Genomic DNA, 25,364 nt, shown 5'->3' with positions numbered 1-25,364 from the left:
AATTCAGTGTGAACACACTTACACTACTGGGTTTTATTCTCATATTACCTAAAACATACCTCTCAAAAGACCATCTTGGGGTATTTAATCTCTTCTCCCACCCCCTCAAAAATTTTTAATTTTTGTTTATTCTTAATCAATTATAGTTTTTTAATATATAATTTAGTAGCTTTAGGGTAACTAGTGGTTATGGGAGTACACACTTTTTACATTTTGTTGTTGTAGACGTTTAGTGACCTTGAGCAAGTCATTTATCTCTTTACATTTCACTTCTTTATCTTTAAATTTCCTGGGATACAGATATTCCTAGTGCTAATATTTTTCAAGTAAATGTTTGTTTTTGAGGAATTTCATTTTTTCAAACAGATGAAAAATAAAAACATAAAGGTTCAACACAGTCTACAATGTATCTTGTAACATCACTGTTATAGTTTGCTTTTGATGATGTAATTTTATGTGAGCTTAAATCAAGAGATTTAGTGAATAGAGAGAAATTACCCAACATGTGTTAGTAACCTTAAGAACAGTCCAGAAGGTATTATGGAAGGACATACCCAAGACAGTAGGAGGAATGATGATTCACTTCAAGTGCAAAATACTTTGAGATAAACCCTTTGGAAAGTATTGTTTGAGTAAAATTTATTACACATTGCCTCTTAGATGATACTGATTTAATTCCTTTTCCTTTTGATAACTCAGATTCATCACTATGACCACATCCTCAGGAGCTATTAAGATTAATAGTTGTAGATCTGTAAAATAATTCATTTAATAGTTAACAAATACCTACTGAATGACTTGGGTGTGCAGGCATTGGATTGGGCGTCGTGGAGATAATATACACACATACATCCATACACACTGCATATACAATGTTGGACAACAACAAAAAACGCGTTGTGGTCTCTGTCCTTGTAGTACAGAGTCTAGTTAGAGAGAAATGATATCAACCTAATAACTGCACAAATAAATATAATTGTATACCCTGATCAAGTGCTATGAAGAAAAGTTAAAATACCACTTTGGAATCAGATCTGAGATAAGTCCCAACTTTGCCATTTGGTAGCCTTGTGATCTTGGGCAACTTTATAAATCACAATGAAAATGAGGACATTCTGCTTGTTGTGAGGATCAAGCGAGATAACAATTGTGGTATTTTATTTATTTATTTTTACTTGTTTATTACCTGTCTTCCTGGATGAAAATGTAAACTTCGTAAGAGTAGGACTTTTTTTTGTCCATCTTATTGCTGTTTTCCTAGCATCTAGATCAGTAAGAGTCACATCATGAACATGAATAAATATTTGCTGAGTGAATGAAATATCTTTCAGGATTTCCTTCAGGTAATTAGCATTCTATATTTGTTTCTTCTTCCTCATGGATTGATATTTTAGTTGTTGCTCTCATGGCTGTTTCCTGCAGTTCTGCTTCCTCTCATCTAATTTAACTCTGGACTAGAAAATCAGATGGCCAAAGTGGTAGGTGTATTAGTAGCATAGTTAAGAGACATTCTCTAGTACAAGAGAAGCCCTCTCTGAATAGTAACAAGAGTGAGCTTTCCTGCATGGGCTTACTGAGATCTTTTTAGGTTATTTAAAAGGCTTTTGCAATTCCAGCTGTATTCTGTATAGTTGAGATTGCTACATAAGTAATCTCATAAGTGAAGTTCATTTAATAAAAGCCTATGTAGTCTAGCCTTATATCATGTAATTTTTGTGTATAAGTAGGTTAGAAGAAATTTACATTTTGAATTTTTGGCTACCTATTCTGTATATTATTGTTTTTAGTGAACCACTTAGAACTTACTGTTTAATATAATTTCTAAAAGTTTTAAGGTCAGTTTTTTAATATATCCTAATGGTACTTTCTCACAGTGTCTAAAGTAAATTCACTTGGTTAACTGTTTTACAGGGCACCTGTTTGTCCACTTGTTAGTCATTGATTCCCAACCCCCATCTAATTTAGAGGCAGCATGTCTCAGAAGTCAGAATCTTTTTTTTTTTTTTAAGCTTTGTTAATCTTGGCAGCAGTCACCAGGATGAGTCACCAGGAATGGTTCATCTGAACCAATTAAGTCTTCAAACAAATGAAGCTTTATGCTTTATCATCATAGAGATAGTTATTGGTTTTTAGATCTCGTACTCTAAAATGAAGATAAAATGTTGTAAATGGATTCTTGTTTACGCCATGGGGCATTATCTCCGAGAAAGTGAATTTCTACTTGAAATAATGTCTTGATTTTTATTGTTGTTGATGTTTGTTTTGCTTTAATGAGTCCCAGAATATGATGTGAAATTAAATTTCAGCGAATCACTGCCATGCTATTTATTTCCACTAATGGCAGTTATCTCATGGAATGCAGTCATTCTTTCTAATTAGGTATCCTAAATGAAAAACTGGCAAACTAATCACATATCAAGTACTTCTTTTACCCCCATAATATTTTACATTCACTTTTCAGATATAAGAAAATATTGTTAGCAGCATATTCCAGGCTGACGTTTTCAACATAATTTTAGGTGACTATGAATGACATTATCGTGTTAGTTAGATGTATGTGACATCTGTAAGGAAATAAAACTACCCCTGCTGTGTTTTTAAAGTAATGGCAGTAGGAATTATTTTCTTTTATAAAAATTTGCTTTCCCCTTTTTACTTCTATTAATATAAGTCTAAACCCTAATGTTATAGGGGATATTTAAATAAATTGCTATAAAACCACTGGATACAATGCAATGTAACTATTAAAAATTATGTGTATAGAGAGTATGTAATCATATGTGAACATGCTTATTTTAGAATGTTAAGGGGGAAAATCAGGATAACAAACTCATTGTACAATATGATTTTATAGAAAAAGAACTGACTTGAAGGCTATAAACCAAAATTTTATTGAAAGCTGTGTTTGTGTTTATAAGGTGATGGGATTTTGAAAAGTATTTTAGTTTTCATGTTTTTTAAGTTTTTAATTGACAGATTTTCTTTTAAAATGAAAAACAGTAATTAGTAAAACAAAGTCCCAATTCTAAACTATCTCATATGTCAGAAAACAGCTCAGAGGTTACACTGAAGAAACTGAACTGTATCTCCCAAACTATGTATTAGCTAGAAATACTTGACAACCTTTATGTCTCATTTCTCAGGAAAATATAACTATTCTACCAGCTTCCTGTGGAAGTCCCACATGAAGTTAAGAGGCAGATAGCACTGCAACAGTGGTCTCTTTTTCTCTCTACCTTTTATTATGGAAAGCTTTAACGTATAGAAAGCGTAGTAAAGTGAATCCATACATTTCCAGCATTTACAATTCTCAAGATTTTGGTAATTCATTTCAGCTGTTTCCCTTCCTGACACAATTTTCCCTATGGACTTTATCAAAGCAAATTCTATCAATTATTATCTTAATTGTAAATACTTCTGTATATTTCTTTGATAAGCTTTTTAAACATACCATCATGTAATCATGTGCTTATTATTCTTATGTAAGAGCCATAATTTGTTACTATCATGAAATTCTGTATCCATATTCAAATTTTCCCAGCTGTCTCAAAATTATCTTTTTATGGTTAATTTGTTAGAATCAGAATCTAAAGAAAATCCATATTACATTTCGTTATTATGTTTCTGAAGTCTTTTATTCTCTATTAGCTACTCTAGAATTCCCTTAATGCAAAAAAGACTAATTTCTGGATGGCATTTTTTTGTTTTCTTATAAAAATAGTATAAGCTTATTGTAGGAAAACTAGAAAATTCACAAAATGTTAAGAATAAAATGGGAATCACTTATATTGTTCAGGATATATTTCCTTCCTGTTATTTTTATAATGGAGATCTATTAGAATTTTGTATCTTATTTTAATATGATATTTGAATTATCTGAAGCTTTTTATACTTAAAATATTTTTTCCATTTTAATGGCTGCATTAAGATGTGCCTTCATTTTTTAGAAGAGGTATATGCCTAAATTTTTTAGAGTGACCACATCTAATTTAGAATGCCATTTTACAGTATACATTAACACATTTTCTTATTGCTAGATTTGAAGAGACTTGTATTTTTCAGTAAGGGGCATAGTTCCGCTACTTAATACCCAAGGGAGGGGAACTATCCTAGTTAAGGCTCTGTTTTCTCTCTACTAGATAATGCCTGGATGTTGATCTATTAGTCATTTGAGAGAGGTATTTCTTTTTGCCACTTGGAGGATAAATAATGCCCCTAGTGGGCCATTTTAGTAAGTTTATGTAAGTTTGATTTTATAAATTTCTTTAAAATTGGTTACTATGATCCTAACCATCATTGAGTTACCTAAGTCTATGATGCATTTACTTCTTCAAACACCATTAAAGGAAAAGAATGTCATAAATTCAACTATTGGCAGGACATTGGGCATCAGGGAATATTTGGGAAAGGTTGCTGCCTACCTTAGTTGGTACTGGTTGAATTCACCACAGAACTCCAAGTGGTGAAAAGGAGAGTTGAAGTAGAGATTACAAATTATGGAAAAACAATATTCTTAGGTGTGTATTTTTATGGATATATTAGTTTCCTAGTGCTATTTTAACAAATCACCACTAATTTGTTGGCTTAAAATAACCGATACTTATTCTTTCACAGTTCTAGGGGCTAGAAGCTCAAAATCCAGGTGTCAGGTAGGGCCATGCTCTCTGAAGGTTCTAGAGAAGAACCCTTCCTTGTCTTTTCCTAGCTTCTGCTGGTTGGCGGCAGTCCTTGGTGCTCTATGGCTTATATACCATCTCCCATCTCTGCCTCAGTCTTTACGTGGCATTCTTCCCTGGGTGGGTCTTCTCTTTGTCTTCTTATAAGGACATCAGTGATTAGATTTAGGGCCCACCCTAATTAGCATGACCTCATCTTACCTAATCACATCTGCAAAGACTGTATTTCCAAATAAGGTCACATTTTGAATTTCCTGGTGAATGTACATTTTGTGAGGGCGTTACGGAAAGCAGTGTGGTGGGTCGTGGGTTTTTGTGTACATGAATGTATGGGAAACTGGAGTCGAGTCTATCATAATCTCTTTGAGAATGCACATTCTGATTCTCTTTTCCATGATTGATTTCTGCTTTTTCTTAAGTGTGTTTAAATATGAGACCAAGTACATGTGGGGAGAATGTTAAACCACTAGTCTAAAATAGTATTTTTAAATTCTGTGTTGAATATTTATTCTCTGCTATTCACTGAAATTAAAAATAACTTCATGAAATCTTTCCTATGCTTCTATGGTTCTAGCATTCTAAATTCATAACCAGGTCCATAAGTTTCTTTTTTACTAAAGGTATTTGAACAGAACATCATGATATTTACTCTAGTCCTTCTAAGAACACAGTTTGGTTTAAGGAAAAGTTATTAAATACTTAAATAATTTACTATGAAAAATTTTAGCTTTGTCAGTTTAAAATTAGACTGTCCTTCCCCATCTATCCACCATTACTGCCACCACCAAGATGACCAAGAAGTGAATATATATCCCTATGTGCCGATATCTTCAGGTTGTTTTATTTACTAATGATCACATGAGAACATACTATTTGCAGAAATTGATTTTGGTAGTGATTTATAGTAAAATGTCAGGTAAAAGATTAACTAACTCACTTCTGGGCCTTTGGTCCTGTAGTAACCAGAGTATAGAAATCGATTGTTTAAAAAGTTCACTTGAAGCTCTCTATTTATACTCTGTAAAGGCAAATTCAATACCCGTTGTTATCATCCAGATTTTCTAGGATTGTAATAGAAACCAGTGCTTTCAGAAAGTCATTAAATGACTTAGAGAAATTAAACAGTGTTAATAAAACATGAAGTCAGGACTTTGTGATTATATTTTTAGATAAAACTCTCAGATATTTTTTAGACTTGATTAATGCCGTTTCTTTACAAATCAAAACATCTTGTAGCTCTCATCTGCTTATTCTTATAAATTTATTATTTGATTATAAGATAAAATAAGATACATTATATCTTACTATCAAAAAGTAACTTTTGTAAACCAAAGAGTTAAAGATTTAGAATGGAACTCAAGGCAGTGCAAATATGTCTATCTTTCTAAGATAACAGGAAATTCTGATAACAAGGTAAAGAAAATAAACAGTATCTACACTACTTAAAGGGAGACCAACATTAATCAGATACCTACACAAATAATGTAAAATTGTCACCATGGAAAATGCTATGAAGTAAGGCTGAACAGTGTTATCAGAGCTCATAAAGTGATTTGACCTAGTATTTGGAGAGACTGGCAAAGGTTTAAAGGTTTCCCTGAGGAACTTACTTTTGAACTGAGGGTCAAATGATTATTGGAAATTAAGTGGGTGAAGGAGGATGTGAGACAATTCTAGGAAGCAGGAATAACATATGACTATATTATGTTATGGGGAGTGTGAGTTACTGGAAATGAAATGAGGCGGTATGGCTGGAACAGTGGGAACGAGAGGAAATGTGGTGCGAGATGGGACAGCAGAATGACGGCGGGGGCCAGACCCGTTAGGGCCTTTCACATTGAGGATTTTTGTCTCAAGAGCAGTGGGAAGGCTTTGAGAGATTCTGAGCAGTGTGGGCATGGAAGGAAAAGGCATGGCAGGATCAGGCTTATTTTCCCAGAGGACTGGTATAGAAGGTACTGGAGGGGAAAAGTATAGATAGATAAGGGGAGACCAGTGATAGTGCTATAGAAAAGCCGTATCTCACATTTACCATGAAATATTGATTGTACTTGAACCAAATAGCACATTTAGAACTTATATGCTGATTAGAACATGTGTATTACATATAGCAAATTGACTTGTTCATTTTAGAGTACTAAATGGAGTAGCTTCTGTCTGCATAAGTGATGTTGAAATTGATGTGTTATAGTGACTGAAAAGTTTAATTATTTTGTATATAATGTACTGGATTAAACAAAGTTAAATTTACATAAGCATTGACTTTTCATTTTGCAATAAGCATTTGCAATAAGCACTGACTTTCTCCGGATGTTCTGATGTTTTAAAATATTTAAATATAATGTTTAAAATTAATATGAATAATAATTATAAATTTAATATGTCTTTTCATATGTAGTTTGTGTGAGCTTTTTCATTATTCTGTAGTTGTGACTTCTATATCATAAGTTTTAAAAATTTCCAAAATATAGTAAGATTGCCTCTTTTTTTCAAAATTCACTAAAACAGTATGTAGTGCTTAAGAGCAACTAACAATGCAGTGATGAGCTTGGCTGTGTTTTAAACCTACAATCCTGTGTAATTTCACCCATATGCAAAAAAAATAATTTAAATAGTTACAACACTGTATGGTATACATGAATTACTGAGTTACAGTGAACACTTCCATTGTACTGGTGAACTCATGTGAGCATCTCTAACCTATGGGACATTTGTTTTGCAGGAGAAAATAGAAGTAAAAGTTATTTCTATAACTTGAATATGTAATTCCTCATTAATATCGATTCTTTCACCAATTGTTACCACAAAGTTGGCTAAAATAAATACTCTTCTGTCATAATAGATTAAGGCAATTTACATTTAGTTTTCTTTGTCTTTTTTGTTTGTTTGTTTTGTTTTATTCCCTCTACTCCCCAATTATTTCATGGCATTTCAGTACTTCAGAGAATTTAGATGAGCTCTCTTCCTCGAGTAGCTGGTTACTTAACCAGAAGCACAGTAAGAAAAGGAAAAAAGACAGGACAAGATTGAAATCTCCATCCTTGACTCTCATGAGCACAGCAGCTCGAACAAGGCCACTTCAGAGTTTCCACAAACGAAAACTCTACAGATTGAGCCCTACTTTTTATTGGACTCCGCAGGTAAGGTTGCCTTTGGGAAACATGAATAGAGATTTTATTATGAATATATTTTATGGAAAGAGGATCTGGATTGTTCACTGTTATTTAGAATAATTACATCTAGAAAGTTTTAAATAATATCATTTATAACTGATAGAATAGGTTTTGACAGTATACTAATGGGATTTAATAATTTTTTTAAATTTCTGAAATTTCTCACATCTCCATTTTTTTAATCCACTATTATACTTAAAATAATTTGAAGGAAAACTACATATCAAGGTGATTTTTTAAATTTTACTGGTAAGGAAAACATAAGTGTTCTACATATTTGTCTTTGTTAGTAAAGACAAAAGTAAAAATTTTCACAGATGTCAGTTATTTTAGAGGAGATGGCATTTTTCTCCATTTCAGGTTTGGCATTTGCTAATCCTGGCGAGCATTCCATATTTTTTTCTAGAATGAATTTTACACATCCATGCTTACACTTTTCGCAAAATACACTTCATGGAAAGCACTCATTTTGAAAAGCATATTTATTATTTGTTAACAAAAAGTTAGCCAAATATCTTCCATGCATACCTAAACAAACTGATGAAGGGCAAAGTTTTCTCTAGTTCTATTTTTATAATAACTATATTAAGTATTTTAAATATATTGTATCAATATCACGATGCTTTATTTCATTAGTAACCAATTGTAAGTATGGTTTTATAGGGTCCAATTAGAAATAGGAATGTGGATTCTGACAAATTGGTTTTTATTAATAGATTGATTTTTTCCATTTAGTAGTTCAGATTTTACTAGTATACTTCACTGACATGAAAATATTTTTTAAATTAAGTTTTATTTCAGAATTTACCAAATGAGAAATATTTTTATTTAATAATTTTATATGTGAAATCATATTTAATGGCTTTTTAAAAGTTGCTATAAGCAATAGATAAATAATATTTTTGAAATTGATTTTATAATTTCATAGTTACAAATATTGTCTATCTAAAATATTTTACATGTGAACATGTCATAATTTACAGACTGGGATGAGTCTGCTTGAATAATTTAGGGGATTAGCTAGATGTTACTAACATGCTATATACATGCCTTGATAATGTAAAGATTGCCCAGGAAAGGTGTGAAAAATCTAGAACTTTCAGCAAAAAAGGGAAGGAATAACTGTAAGATTATCATTACTAGTAAACCATATAATTTATTGTATTCCAGTCACAGTACTAAGCATTTTCAGTACATTGTTTTATTTAATCCTCAAACATAAAAATATAAATGAGTTATTACCAATCCTACCTTTAGATGCAGAAATTGAGATTTAGGTAGATTAAGTAGCTTGCCCAAGGTCACACAGCTATTAAGCAACAAGTCTGATTCCAAAGCTTATGCTCTTAGATTCTCAGAACCCACTACATTGATAACAAAACCCAAAACTTTGTGTGCTTGAAATCAGTAAAGATAGTATATTTTGGGGTTTGGGAGGGGACTTAGTCCGGTTAAAGGTATTAAGAAATGTATCATAAAAGATCGGCTTTCAAAGATAAACAGAATTTTGAAAAAGTATAGGAGAAATAAAGAAGGCATTTTAAATGAATAATTGGAACAGAGATGAAAAAACTGATGGGTAATAGCAAATGCCCCCACCCCAGAGTTATCCTTATTCCTCTCAGGAAGCCTTCCTTGACATACATATTGACGTATATGTTGATATAATGTCCTATATTATAATAATATATCACTTTATAATAACCATTTTTCTGTCTTATTACATTTTTATATTTTTAAATATTTTATTTTTCACTATATTCTACATTTTAATTTTGAAGTGTAATTTATTGACTATATTATTACAGTTGTCCCAATTTTTCCCCCTTTGGCACCCCTCTTCCTGGTACTACCTTCCCTCCAGAAATCCCCCTCTTAGTTCATGTCCACGGGTCAGGCATATAAGTTCTTTAGCTTCTCCATTCCCTGTACTGTTCTTAACATCCCCCTGCCTATTTTGTACCAACTAATTTGTACTTCTTATCCCTGCATCTTTTCCCCCATTTTCCCCTTCACCTCCCAGCTGATAACCCTCCAAGTGATCTCCACATGTGTGATTCTGTTCCTGTTCTGCTTCTTTACTTTGTTTTCCTTTTAGATTCAGTGGTTGATGGTTGTGAATTTGTTGCCATTTTAATGTTCATAGTTTTGATCTTCTTTTTCTTACAGAGTTCCCTTTAACATTTCATATAATAATGACTTGATGATGATGAACTTCTTTACTTTTACCTTGTCTGGGAAGCACTTTATCTGCCCTTCAATTCTAAATGATAGCTTTGCTGGATAGAGTAATCTAGGTTATAGGTCCTTGCTTTCTTTTCATTTGAATATGTCTTGCTAGTCTCTTCTTGCCCACAAAGTTTCTTTTGAGAAATCAGTTGACAGTCTTATGGGAACTCCTTTGTAGGTAATTCTCTGTTTTTCTCTTGCTGGTTTTAAGATTCTCTTTTTATCTTTAACCTTTGGCATTTTAATTATGGTGTGTCCTCTTTGGGTCCAACTTATTTGGGACTCTGTGCTTCCTGGACTTGTATGTCTACTGCCATTGCCAAATTAGGGAAGTGTTCTTTCATTATTTTTTCAATAAGTTTTCAATGTCTTGCTCTTCCTCTTCTCCTTCTGGCACCCCTATGATTTGGATGTTGGCACGTTTGGAGATGTCCCAGAGTCTTCTTATACTGTCCTCATTTTTTTTTTTTAATTCTTGTTTCTTCTTTCTGTTCTGGTTGAGTGTTTCTTTCTTTCCTATGTTGTAAGTTGTTGATTTGAATCCCAGCTTCCTTCCCTTCACTGTTGGTTCCCTGTAGATTTTTCTTTATTTCACTTGGTATACTTTCATTTCTTCCTTTCTGTTGTTGACATACTCAGTGAGCATCCTGATCACACCAGTGTTTTGAACTCTGCATCTGATAGGTTGCTTATCTCCGTTTGGTTTACTTCTTTTTCAGGGGTTTTGTTCTGTTCTTTCATTTGGGCTATATTGCTGTGCCTTCTCAATTTGGCAGCCTTCCTATGTTTGTTTCTGTGTATTCAGTAGAGCTGCTTTGACTCCTTTTACAGGGCAGCTGTAAATTATATGGGGCAGAGCCTTAGATACTCGCCAGGGTGGGGCAATTCTCTTCACATTCTGTGTGTGGGGAGGGCTTGGAGAGGAGACAGTGCCACTGCCTGGCTTCTGGGGGTTTGCCTGGCATTTGTCCCATTTCAAGTTACTTGACCCACTCCCTATATGCAACTGGCACCCTTCCAGCTGTTGCCCTGGTGTTGAATCCCAGCGTGGGTGGGTTTGTGTACGTTTTAAGACTGTGCAGGCTCTTTAAGCAAAGTTTCCTGAAAATATGGCAGTTTTTTCTGCCACCCCAATCCCCACCGGTTTTTACAGCCAGAGGTAATGGGGATTTATCTACCCGGTGCTGGAACCCTGGGCCGTACAGTCTGGCCTGAGGCTGAGATCACTCACTCCCAAGGTATACCTCCCAATTCTTATCCACCACAGAGAATGTGGACTGCCCATGCTCCTTCTGCCACCACCACCTCTCCATGCCACATTGCACCTCCTCGCCTCTTCATGTCTCCCACCCTCCTACATGTTTCATGAATGTGGCTTCTTTAAGTTCTTTGTGGTTGTACTCCATACAGTTCGATTTTCTGACAGTTCTGGTTGTTATTTGTTAAGATTTAGTTGTAATTCTTTTTGTGGTTGTGTTCAGAGGTGAAGTGTGTCTACCTCTGCCTCCATCTTGACTGGAAGTCCACATTAATTTTTTAGAGAACAGAGAATTACATTTCTAAATCTATAGGGCCTTGAACAGTAACTGTCCGGTAGCATGTGCTCAACAAATAATTGTTTAATAATGAGAAACAATGTAGTAGAACGTAGGAAGATCTTTAAAATTTAATGGAGAGTGAGAACTTGTATGTGTGTGTCGGTGTTGCCTAAATTTGCCCTGTGGAAGAGTCTAGAACAGTAATGTGCATAGAACTTCTGTAATGCTGGAAATGCCGTGTAAACATTTGTGCTGACTCACAGGGCAACTATTAACTACACGGAGTTATTGAGCACATGAGATGCGGCTAGTACAACTGCAGAACTGAATTTTTAATTTATTTTTATTAGTTTTGATTTAAATAGCCACATGTGCATAATGGCTACCAGATTGGTTATGACAGGTCCAGACTCAAACTACCCTAATAGCAGTGAGCACACCTGGCACTAATACCATTCCCTACTGGAAGGATCAGAGATCTTTGGAGAAATGTGTATTTCCAGGGCTGGGAAAAAGGAGATACTAGATAAGCCTGGCACATCTTCATGTTACCAGAAAAGAGGACATGCTCAAAAAATGATGATGGGTGCATAACAAAAGAATCTGGGAGCTGATTTGCAGAAGCTTCCACTGGTCAAATCTGGGACTATTGGAGCATTCAGATAACTAAGGACAGTAATGAATCATTGAAAAAGTAGGAAGCCATTAGTCTATACTAAAGAAGGAGAGTGAGAAACTGATCAAAAGGGGACTGGGTGAACTTTAACATACAATAGAATGCTGATTCATAAATGTGGAGTAAGTAGTGAAATTAGAGAATCATTGCAGTAGTCATATTAAAGACTGATTGGGCAAACATCATAAGTAGGTGAAAAATCTGGCATCAGGACTGAGAAATTTGATGAGGAGCAGGGCATTTGTATGGTCTTAACTATATGGTAGAGATCCAGGTAATAACCTCACCTGAGTGACCAAAACTGAGGACACAATATTGCTATGTAGTATTCTGACCAGGGATATAACCTGAATTTAGTCATGAGAAAACATGGCAGACAAAGCCAAAATCAGAAACATCCTATTAAAAAATGACAAGTGGCCTATATTCTTTAAGAAAAAATGTGAAATGTCATGAAAGCCAAGAAAGGCCGAGGAACTGTAAGAGATTCAAAGAGACGTAAAAGATGGGGGTAACCAAATGAATATATGATCCAAATCAGAATTCTTTTGGAGGGAAAAAATTAATGGGATAATTGACAAAGGTGGACTGTAATGGTAGATCATATAAAATATTGCAGTAATGTGGAATTTCTTCAATGTGATAACTATTTTGAATTTGTGTAAGAAAATATCATTACTTTAGCAAATACATATTGAAATATTAAGGGGTAAAGTGGCTAAGCCATTCATTTTATGTACCGTATTTTTCGGACTATAAGACACACCAGACCATAAGACCTAGATTTTAGAGGAGGAAAATAGGAAAAAAAAAACCACGCTCTACCACCACCCCCACCCTCCCAGCGAGCCAGGTAAGCTACAGTCTTTAAAATGCACCCCCATTTTCCTCCCAAATTTGGGGCGGGGGAGTGCGTTTTATAGGTCAAAAAATACAGTAATAAACTAACCCCTCTGTGTCTAGAATGGTAGTAACAATGTAATATTTTTGGAAGAATTGAAAAAATAATTAAAAAATCATTTTCTATAGCATTTAACTCTTACTAGAGTACTGGTTAAGAAAAGCTAATAGAAGGGCAATAGTGAGATGTGGCAGTCTTTGCTATTAGGTAGCATATAGTATTGGGTTGGCAAAAAATTTCACATAGTTTTTTTCTGTAAGATGGCTCCAGTAGTGTTTAATTGTCCTTAGCTTCATTTGAAATGATTTTTTTGACTGTATTGTGACAGCTGTCATATCAGCATGTATTTAAAAAAACTTTCAAAATTGGTGAATTTTTGTGCAGCCATTTTAATATTGAATATGGAAGAAAATATGCAACAATAATTAGGCTTTATTATTTTAAGAAAGGTAAAAACACAGCTGAAACACAAAAAAGATTTGTGCCGTGTATGGAGAAGGTGCTGTGACTGATCAAATGTGTCTAAGTGGTTTATGAAGTTTCTTGGTCCTATTGACCTGCTGGCCAAATAATTCTTTGCTGTCAGGCTGTCTCCTGCATTGGAAGATGTTTAGCAGCATCCCTGGCCTCTACCTAGTAGAAGCCAATAGCCAGAGATAGCCAACATACTCAAAATATCCAAGTCAATAAAGTTATTGGTGAAAATGAAAAATGTGTCTTATTTTGCATAAAAAACTAAGTGGACTTTTGGCCAACCCAGTAGATTATCAATCTCATTGCAAACAACTATGTTTAAGTCACAAAAACAAGTCATCATACTATTAAAGAGTTGGCAGGACTTTTTATGGACCTGTTAGAGAATTGAGGTTGCAGAGCAAACTGCCATTCCGAAATATGGAGAGTAGCAACACAGAGAGTCACAGCCACAGTCTGCTTACCTGGAACAGAAGCCACAGTATCCGTGAAGTCACTGCAAGTGAACTAGGATCACTTACATGGTACTTTTGATGAATTGCAAGATGTTGAGTGTGGACTAGCTTGAGAGTGCGGGACCACACTCAGGAACCTCCCACACTTTCATGGACTTCACTTCTAGGCAACCCACTAAGTTGCAACAGTGAAGAGACAAGAATGATTCATAGTGGCTCTGGTACGGAAGGGGTAGTGTAACATTTATGAAATAAGCCCAGAGTATTGTCAAAAGCAAGGCTTACTCTTCAGGGGAAAAGATTTTACCAGAGCCTTATTCCTGGGAGAAGAGCATTTCTCCCACTCCTGTGCCAGGTAGTCTTTCTGTTTCATCTATGTTGGAATGGGGGTGGAAAGTAGGAAACACCTGTTAAGGTCACAGACCAGGAACACAGACCCACTCAAAGACTGAGATTTAATCATAAGGTCATACAAAATGGTGCTGCTATACTAGATGTGCGTCCTCTCCCCTACACTTTGCCACCAACCAACAAGACTGCAGTGTAACAGTGGGTTACACAGCCATAAGGCAGAGACTCTTTCTGAGGAGGAGTACTTCAGGAACTCACAAGTCAATAGGGGAGACAAAAATCAGGACACTATGGGAATTTGAGGCTTCTGGCACCTACAACTAGAGTGACATTAAAAATAGTCCAACTGGTAGCCAGATTAACATAACATCTTAGGGCTTGTGTATCTCAGTCCTGTTACCTGATACGTCATGTCCAACTTTGAACAAAAAATTACAAGGCATGCTGGGAAAAACACACTCTGAAGAGAGAAATCATCAGAGCCAAGTTCAAATATGATCAGTTCTCTTAAATAACAATGATTAATATGTTAAAGTCTTTAACAGATGAAGTACAATACATACAAGAACAAGTGGTAATGTACGCAGAGAGATGGAAACTCTGAAGAAAAATCAAAAGTAAATGCTAGAAATCAAAACCACTGTAACCTAAATAAAGCACGCCTTTCATGGGCTCATCAGTAGACTGGACATGGCTGAGGAAAGATTTGGCAAGCTTAGATAGGTTAATAGAAACTTTACAAACTGAAATGCAAAGAGAAAAAGGAATGGAAAAAAACCAGAACAGCACAGCCAAGAATTCTGGGGCAATTTCAGATGGTAGGTATATCAAATGTATAATTGAAACACCAGGAGGAGTAAAAGAGAGAATGGAGCAAAAAAACTATTCGAAGTAATAGTACCAGAGAATTGTCCAAAGTTAATGACAAGCGCCAAACCACATATGCAGGAAACTCAAGCAGGATAAATATGAGAAAATAAACACCTAGGCATAACATATTCCAAATGCAGAAGACTGAAGACAGAAAACCTTGAAAAAAAAGCAGGGAGGAAAACATCTAGCCTGTAGAAGAACAAGGATAAGAATTACAGCTGACTTCTATTAGAAACCCTGAAAGAGCGCTCGCTTTGGCAGCACGTAGACAAAAACTCTAATAATACAGAGAAGATTAGCATGGCCCCCACACAAGTATGACACGCGAATTTGTAAAGCATCTCATATCATGTTTTTCCGTGTGTAATGTGCACCCATGTTTGTGTGCACGTTATATACTGTTGTACTTATTGTTACACCCATGGTATGTGATCATTATGCCTATGTACAATGCTGTACATAGTACATAGTACAATCCTTATTTTTCCCTAAAAACTTTGGGCAAAAATGGGCACATTATACATGCAAAATATGATAGTTTTATATATGGTTCCAGCTGAACTGGAAATATTGGGGAAAACTTTGTAAAGTATATGATTGTCTAACCACTATGCTGTACCTCAGAAACTAATATTGAATGTATATTGTAACTAAGAAATAAAATTTAGCCCCTGCTGGTGTGGCTCAGTAGATTGAGTGCCAGCCTGCGAACCAAAGGGTCGCCGGTTTGATTCCCAGTCAGGGCACATGCCTGTGTTGTGGGTCAGGTCCCCGGTTGGGGGCATGTGAGAGGCAACCACACATTGATGTTTCCCTCTCTTTCTCCCTCTCTTCCCCCTCTCTAAAAATAAACAAATAAAATCTTTTTTAAAAAAAGGAAAGAAAATTTAAAAAGTACGAAAAACAAAGAAACCATGCAAGCAAAAAGATAGTGGAGTGGGTTGAATTGTGTCCCCAAGAACTCTTATGCTGATGTCCTAACTCCTCGGAACTCAGAATGTGAGCTTATTTGAAAATACAGTTCTTACGGATGTAATTAGTTAAGATGAGGTGATTAGGGTGGGCCATAACTGATATGCCTGGTGTCCTTAGAGGAAAATCTAGACACAGATGCGTGCACACGGGGTGAATGCCATGTGAAAATGAAGCCTCAAGTCAGAGTTCTACAAATCAAGGACCACCAAGGATGGGCAGCAAAACCCAGAAGCCAGGGGAGTGGCATGGAACAGAGTCTTATTCACAGTCCTCAAAAAAAAAAACCCCAAACCAATCCTGCTGACGCCTTCATCTGACTTCTAGCCCCCAGAACTCTGAAGCAGTGAATTCCTGTTGTTTAAACAGTTCAGCTGTGGCACTTTGTTGTGGCAGACCTAGCAAACCAGTATAGTGACCTTATTTGGAAATACAGTCTTTGTAGATGTAATTAAGTTAATGGTCTTGAAATAAGATCGTTTTAGATTTAGGATGGGCCCTAAATCCTGTGACTGGTATCCTTATCAGAGAAAGGAGAGAGATTTGTGGCACAGGGGCAGATCAAAAGGCTATGTGAGGGAGTAGGTAGAGATTGGAGTTACACTACCGCAAGCCAAGGGATGCCAGGAGCCACCGGAAGCTGAAATAGGCAAGAAACTGTTCTTCCCTAGATATTTCAAAGGGAGTGTAACAGTGTGGTGATTGTTGAGGGGAGGTCGGGGCACAAGGGGAGTAAGTGGTAACAGAAAAAATACAATAAAAGATTTCAAAAAAAATGAGTGAGGTTCTGCCAACACCTCATTTTTGGACTTCCAGTCTCCAGAACTGTGAGAAAGTAAATTTCTATGGTTTTAAGCCACACAATTTGTGACAATTTGTTATGGTAGCCCAAGGAAACAAATACAGAGTGTAGTACCAGGAAGGAGGGTGCTGCTTTAACAAATACCTAAGAGTGTGGAAGTAGCTTTAGAATTGGGTACTGGGGAGGGGCTGGAGTAATTTTGAGGTGTATGATCAAAAACCCTGGACTCTGATGAGAGCTCACAAGGACGTGAGGAGGATGGGAGATAACGGTGCTGCCATTTTAGAGAATACTTAGGTTATCATGAATAGTTGTTAAAAGTGCTTCTCTTAAGATTTCTGAAGGAAATGTTATTATAGACTGGAAGAAAGACAGTCCTTGTTATAAAGTAGTAGAAAACTTGGCTGTTTAATATTTGACTGGTAAGTGGAAAGTCAAATTTGTAAACTTTGAACTCTTGGGTAGTTAGCTGAGGAAATTATCAAGCAAAGTGTGGAATTTGCACTCTGATTTCTCCTTGTTATTTATAGTGAAATATGAGGGGAACTTGATAGATTGAGGAAGGAGTTGTTGCACAAAAGGAACCAGAACGTGATAATTTGGAAAATTCTTACCCTGTTGCAAGAAATTCTATAGCATGCTCTGGAGAGAGCTCAGGGGTGGGGCTGGACAAACTTTTGCTGGAGAGATTAGGCATGTGACTCAAGGAATCGACCTTCTTGGCAGAAGCCAGGATTAGAGATGGGGTTATTCCCAAAAGTTCTAGGGAGAACACACTTGTCTAATGACATGGGTCATCTTAACGTACATGTAGGGGAGACCCACAAGGTTTTAAAAAATATAACAACAGAAACACCACTAGCTTAGACTGAAAGGGACAGAGACTGGACAAAATGAACCGAAGTTGTGGGAACCCCCAAATTTTTCAGGCAGGGAGAGCTATTCAGCTACCAACATGTTCTATCCTTCAAGAAAAAGGATGGCTACACAGCTGAGAATCCATGTGTAACTTGAGTTGGCCCTTTGCATATGTATTAAGTTTTCTCACTCTCTGCACCTACCTATCTATAGAAGGTAAAGGCCCAGAGGCCTTTTCATTTGAACTATGTCCATCGTATACTAGGGGCCTGAGGGATAATGGAAAAAAATACAATAAAGATTAAATTTTAAAAGTTCAAGTCTTTAAAACTTCATGGACTACTTATGTATCATATTAAAATGAACTCCATGGGGAAAAAGTAATATCTACAAATCTCTTCTCGAGTTTGGACTTTGTATGAGGCAGCTATGGGATAATACCCTTAAGATACTTCGAAGCAATTTTAGACTAACAGGAAATCACTGAGGCCCACCTTTAAGATCCTTAGAAGCCCCGTTGACTAGATGCACGATCTATGAACACCCTTAAAACCTTTCTAAGGTCTTAACCAAGGTCTTACAGTCTCACCCTTGAGATGGAGCCCCAAGTTTTACTGACAGTTCCCTGGATTTGATCTTTGAATTGATGTCCTTTCTTACTGTGTGAACCCTTTGCTGTCCGAAGTGGTCGGAACCAAGAGACTTAATTTTGAACCCAGCAAGTCGTGGCTCTCATTTCCCCTAAATTCTGATTGAAAACATTACAGCTCTATATTAAGCTCATCCTACTCCATCCAAACTTTATCACAGGCAATAAATGAAACCAATTGGCACTTTGAACATTCTGCCTAGAAATCTCCTTTGGCAGATCTAAGAGTTTATCACGTGCCCTTTTTATCCCCCCATTTCTATAGGCAACTGTTACTCTACTTATTCTGCCAGAACTATAAGATGAAAGAAATAGAGGCATAAGGATTGGAATTACTATTTAGAATCATTATTTGGAGAAGGTATCATTCCTTTCCTGGTCAAAAATAATGAAAAGTATAAATTAGTACACATTTTCACTTTAGTTTTCCCTTTTTAGAATACTAATCTCCAGTGAGGATGTCAAATAATAATAACTAATATTTGTTAAACAATCATCTGCCAGTCACTGTTTTAACTTACAAATACTTTATATGTATATTTCTTATTTAATATTCATTACCCATTTAATATGGGAAACTGAAGCACGAAGTAGAATGAAAAGACACATGATTAGCCTTTTTAAAATAAAGTACAGTTTTGTAGTTTTAAGTGATAATGCTAAATCTTAACACTATGTCTTTTATGAGCTTGATTGAAACATCTGATCTGAATCCTTTGTGAACTATTTCAGACTTTCTTCCCATGAAATCTCAGTCCATACCAATAATGGTTAAAACTCCACGTGGTTTCTAAAGCTATTTCAATTTTTTTGGCTTTTTTATTCTTCTAGCTGAATCACATCTTTTGCTCTCTAAGCCTATTCATTACTAGAACACTTTAGTTTATTCTTAGAAAACTCTATGCTTTTTAAAGCTTGGTGTGATATTGCTGGATCTACCTAGTATTCAAATATCTTTAGATATAAGAAAATGCATTGGCAGGCACTTTTAAGATATGAATACATTCTTCAGAATAATACTTTAGTATAAAAGTCTTACTATGTAAATTTGGCTGATTGCTTTCTTTAAAGTACAAATTTATTTGCAATTAAGAATTAAAGAAAAATTTCTTTGGCCATAATATGCTTCTTCCGTCCCTTCTTGAATTAAATGTACAGCATTTATAACACTATATCTTTGAAAAGATATGCTTTATTGTCTGTAGATAAATGTGGATGGTCACAAATCCTAAAGAGCCTAAAAATTATTTCACATGCGGAGGCAACACATTTTAGTGATTTTATGCATGAATTCTGGAAAACACATTGTTCAGGTTGAAGTCTTAGTTCTGCTTCTTAATAGCGTGTCGTGATGTGAAAATCACTGCCTGGTTTTTCTCACCCATAAAAAAGTAGGACTACCTTCAAGTGCCTACAGTCAGCTGGAGCTGGAAGAAGTTAGCCTCACTTGCTTTTCCAGCAGGTAAAGCTGGCTGTCGGCTGAGGAGACTTAGTTCTCTCTTCCTTGTGGCCTGTCATCCTGCACTAGCTGCCTAGAGTGGCCTTACTACACCGCACTTCAGGACAGTGCTTCAGATGGCAAGGAGGAAGCTGCCAGTCTGTTGAGTCCTAGGCCTTGGATCTCAATAACATCATTTCTACTGCATTCTGTTGGTCAAAGCATGTCACATGGCCAACCCGGATTTAAGGGGATGGAGAAATAGACTCCACCAATAGAAGGTAGTTACAGCAAAGGGCCATACCTACATACAGGGATGGGAGGAGTTTGTCCCCATAAAGTAGTCTTTCACTTGGGGTCTGTGTTGAGACTTAGGTAACCCCAAATTAAGACATCAGCTGAATCAAGCAATAAAGAAAAGAAATAACTACCTAAAAAACTAAGTCTACCTCATAGAGTTATGTGGATATTAAATAAGGTATCACAGTTGAAATGTACCTAGCCCAATGCCTGGCATATAAGTCCTCATCAAATGTGGATGGCAAAGATGATGATGATCATGATTCAATGATTATGACAACTCTGAGGAATCAAATCAGTGATGGTTGTGGTTTGGCGAAGTGATATAATGAATGTATTTGAAAGATTGACTTGTTTCCTTTTAACAGGACAACTTGCTCTGGGAAGAGAGTAGAAAAAAAAAGAGCTATTAGGAGGATATTACAGTAGTCCAGATGTAAGGTTATAAAGAATGAATGAAATGGACAGGTCTAAAAAACATTTCAAAGAAGAAATGACTAGTCTTAACTGATTTAATATTGATTAAAGAAAAATTTTAAAGAGGAGAGGAAGAAGAGGCATGGAAAATTATGATATTGCTTAGTTCACTTTGTAAAATACCCAGTCAAGTCTTAATGATAATTAATACTCACATTAGGAAATACGTTACAGTAGAACATGACTGAAATCTGCCTCGGAGTTATCTGATTCATAATTCTGTAAACTCCATTGTGAAGTGGATGAGTGGAACGTGTTTCAGAACCCAAATACACACACCTCAGTCATTGCTTTAAACTTATGTGGTCCTTGATTATTTTTTCTTATAGCCCCATTTCATTGTCCTTGATGTGGTGTATTAATTCTTTCCAGTCACTTACAAAAGAATAGAAAATGTTCCCTGTCTCTTTTGCCCATTGCAGCTGATTGGTAGTGGCTGTTGGCTGTCTGAAGTTCTGCCTGAGAGAGACTTTGATATCTGGGCTTGGGGAGGGCCATGGTCAATTATTAATGTTTGCCACAAATGAGGAAAGACTAGCAGCAGACGTGCTATATTTTTTGCCATTCCTGTACTAAGGTGTCACATCAACATTAACATGTTAAAATGACTAATTTACTTTCTATGTTACTTGGAATGTAATCTATAAATATATAAATGAATGCAGTGCTTTATTGTTTATAGATCATTTGCATATGCAATTTGGGAGTTGCCTAACAAATAGTAATGATAGATTTTTAGTTTCTTAAAAGTCTTGAGGGAATACTTTGTAAAGTATGTGATTGTCTAATCACTATGCTGTACACGTGAATCTAATACAAAATAATATTGAATGTTAACTGTATCTAAAAGCTTTCACAAAATCTTAGGGAGACTGAACCAGTACTAGTTTACATACGGCTTATTAATGTTTCTCCAAAAACATATTTGTTAAAATGTTAAATCTGGTGGTAGTTTTGTTTACTTGCATAACATTTTTGGCAAAGAGTCTCAAAGTGTAAGTTAGCTATTTTTTAATCACTTAAAACATTTCTAAGGAATGAAATGTTTTATTCATTATTTCACTAAAAGTGGATTTTCCTGGCCTACAACATACATTCTTATTATTCCTAGGCTGCTTTATGACTCTTCTTTTTTGCCTTTCTTCCAGAAGGGCCGTGTATAAGAAGACTATGGACATGTAAACAGTCCTCCTGTAGATTTCTCTGAAGTTAAAAATCCATTGTCCTTTTCATGACCACAGTTGGATCCTGACAGAGGTTAAATAAATAACAGATATCTAGAATTTCAGTAGCAATAGAATATCTTCAGAAGAAAAACATATACAAGTCTTTTAATAGTACTGTACTGTTTTAAGGACAGACTTTAATTTGACTTGTTCTACTATAATTCAGCTGCTGTGATGCTACTATGCTCTATCAGTTATATCAAGGCCATTCCCGATGTATCTTGGAGCTGGTCATTTTACAGCTCAGACATTATGGTTTGTGCTGGGTTCTGTTATCTCCCAGCTACTTGCCTATGCAATATCAACTTCCTTACTTAAAATTAGAGCCTTAAATTATACACAGCGTGACAGAGTGTCCACTAACAATACAGATCTTTCTAAAAATAACAGTAGAGGAAAATAGGCAACATTATGTCCTTAAATTTGAAAATTTATATAAAATGGACAAAACTCTTAAAAATGTGTAGCATATCAAAGTTAATCAAAAAGAAATAGAAAACCTGAATACTTTATAACCATTTAAAAAATGCATCTATAATTAAAATTCTTCTCAAAAGAACATTTGAGATTCAGATGATTTTGCTGAATTAAAGATCAAATGCTACTGAATAGTCTCTAGGAAAATATAACTCAACCCCGTGCAAACTTAAAGAAAATAAATTGAGTCTTGCATACTCTTTATATAAACAATGACAGTTTTGAAAAGGAGAATTTTAGGCTGATCTTCATTCTTAACAGAGATGCCAAAATTTTACACAAAATGGTAGTAAGTAAACCTAAAAATGTAGAAAAAGAGTATGAAATTTGACAAAGTTGGTTTCATACCAGGGATGCATAATTGGTTTAACAGTGGAAAATAAATTAGTTTACTACTTAGGTAAAAGTGGTGTATATCCAAGTGCGGAATTGCTGGGTCGTATGGCGGCTCTATTTTAAAATTTTGGAAGAATTCCCCATACAGTTTTTCATAGTGGCTGTGCCAGTTTACAGTCCCATCAACAGTGTGTGATGGTTCCTTTCTCCCCACATCCTCACCAACACTTGTTACTTGTTGATTTTTCGATGATAGCCATTCTGACATGTGTGAGGTGATATCTCAGGGTGTTTCTGATTTGTATTTTCCTGATTTTTAGTGATGTTGACCATCTTTTTATATGCCTATTGACCATTTTATGTCCTATTGGGTGACATACCATTTTTTATTTGGATTTTTTTGTTTGTGTGTGCGTGTTGAGTTTCTTATATATTTTGGATATTAACCCCTTATTGGATCTATCATTTGTGAATGTCTTCTCCCATTCAGTAGGTTGTCTTTTTGTTTTGTTGGTGGTTTCCTTTGCTGTACTAAAACTTTTAGTTTGATGTACTCCCACTTGTTTATTTTTTTCTTTGTTGTCCAACCCTGAGGAGACATATCCAGAAGGAGTTTCATGGTTTCAGGTCTTACATTTATGTTTTTAATCCATTTTGAGTTTATTTTTGTATATGGTGTAAGAAACTGGTTCAGTTTCATTATTTTGCATGTATCTGTTCAATTTTGAAGAGACATCTTTACTCCCGTTGTATAACCTTGCCTCCATTGTTGATTAGTTGACCATATAAACAAGGGTTTATTTCTGGGTGGTCTATTCTATTCCATTGATGTGAAGATCTGTTTTTATGCCAGTCCCGGCTGTTTTGATTATTGTAGATTTGTAATATACTTTGAACTTGAGGAGCACGATACCTCCCACTTTGTACTTTCCCAAGATTCTTTGGCTGTTTGGCGTCTTTTGTGGTTCCACATATGTATTTAGGATTGGTAGTGTTAGTTCTGAGAAGACTGCTATTGGTATTTTAATGGGGATTGCATTGAATCCATATTTTGGTTTAGGCAATAAGGACATTTTAACAATATTAATCATTTCAATCCATTAGTGTGGTATGTCCTTGTATTTATTTGTATCTTCTTCAAGTTCTTTCTTTAATGTTTTATCATTTTTAGAGTACAGGACTTCACTTCTTTGGTTAAATTTATTCCTAGGTATTGTGTGCTTTTGGTGCATTGTAAATAGGATTATTTTCTTTAAAAAAAAAAGATTTATTTTTATAGAGGGGAAGGGAGGGAGAAAGAGAGGGAGAGAAAGATCAATGTGTGGTTGCCTCCAGAGGGCCCCCTACTGGGGACCTGGCCTGCAGCCCAGGCATGTGACCTGACTGGAATTGAACCAGCAACTCTTTGGTTCACAGGCTGGCACTCAATCCACTGTGCCACACCAGCCAGGGCTGATTGTTTTCTTAATTTCTCTCCCTGATCATTTATTATTGATGTATAGACATGCAAATATTTCTTTTTTAAAATATATTTTATTGATTCTGCTATAACAGTTATCCCATTTCCCCTCTTTATTTCCCTCAGCCTTGCACCCCCCTCCCACCCACATTTCCTCCCCCCCTACCTTAGTTCATGTCCATGGGTTGTGCATATAAATTCTTTGGCTTCTACATGTCCTATACTACTCTTAATCTTCTCCTATTTTGTGCCTACCATTTATGCCACTTATTCCCTGTACCTTTTCCGCTATTTCCACCCATTCCTGCTGATAACCCTGCATGTGATCTCCATTTCTGTGATTCTGTTGTTGTTCTAGTTGTTTGCTTAATTTGTTTTTGTTTTTATATTCAGTTGTTGATAGTTGTGAGTTTGTGGTCATTTTACTGTTCATAGTTTTGATCTTCTCTTTCTTAGATAAGTCCCTTTAACATTTCATAAAATGAGGGTTTGGTGATGAACTCCTTTAACTTTACCTTATGGGAAGCACTGTATCTGCCCTTCCATTCTAAATGATAGCTTTGCTGGACAGAGCAATCTTGGATGTAGGTCCTTGCCTTTCATGACTTTGAATCCTTCTTTCCAGCCCCTTCTTGCCTGTAAGGTTTCTTTTGAGAAATCAGCTGATAGTCTTATGGGAACTGCTTTGTAAGTAACTATCTCCTTTTCTCTTGCTGCTTTTAGATTCTCTCCTTCTCTTTAGTCTTGGGTAATGTAATTATGATGTGCCTTGGTGTGTGATTCCTTGGGTCCAACTTTCTGGGGACTCTCTGAGCTTCCTGAACTTCCTGGAAGTCTGTTTCTTTTGCCAGATTAGGGAAGTTCTCCATTATTTTTTCAAATAAGTTTTCAATTTCATGCTCTTGCTCTCCTCTTTCTGGAACACCTATGATTAGGATGTTGGAACAGTTAAGGTTGTCCTGGAGGTTCCTAAGCCTCTCCTCATTTTTTTGAATTCTTGTTTCTTCCTTCTGTTCTGGTTGAA

The 25,364-nt window shown here is 35.6% G+C and overlaps 1 protein-coding gene and 1 non-coding gene across 7 annotated transcripts in view; both read left to right on the top strand.

Moving 5' to 3' along the window:
- Nucleotides 1-25,364, top strand: part of KANSL1L (KAT8 regulatory NSL complex subunit 1 like) — a 113,979-nt gene that overhangs the window by 58,250 nt on the left and 30,365 nt on the right. For all 6 annotated transcript variants that reach the window (XM_024563832.3, XM_024563833.3, XM_053919031.2 and 3 more), the window contains exon 6: nt 7,612-7,816. In XM_024563832.3, the coding sequence (XP_024419600.3) occupies nt 7,612-7,816 (205 nt within the window). The remainder of the gene's footprint in view (nt 1-7,611; nt 7,817-25,364) is intronic.
- Nucleotides 15,592-15,703, top strand: LOC112308125 (U6 spliceosomal RNA). Its single transcript, XR_002975125.2, has one exon. It is a non-coding gene; the product is annotated as a U6 spliceosomal RNA (small nuclear RNA).

This window comes from Desmodus rotundus, chromosome 2 (genome assembly GCF_022682495.2).
Source record: "Desmodus rotundus isolate HL8 chromosome 2, HLdesRot8A.1, whole genome shotgun sequence".
Classification (NCBI taxonomy): domain Eukaryota; kingdom Metazoa; phylum Chordata; class Mammalia; order Chiroptera; family Phyllostomidae; genus Desmodus; species Desmodus rotundus.
Note: the sequence above shows the minus strand (reverse complement) of the source record. Positions and strands in the feature narration are given on the sequence as shown.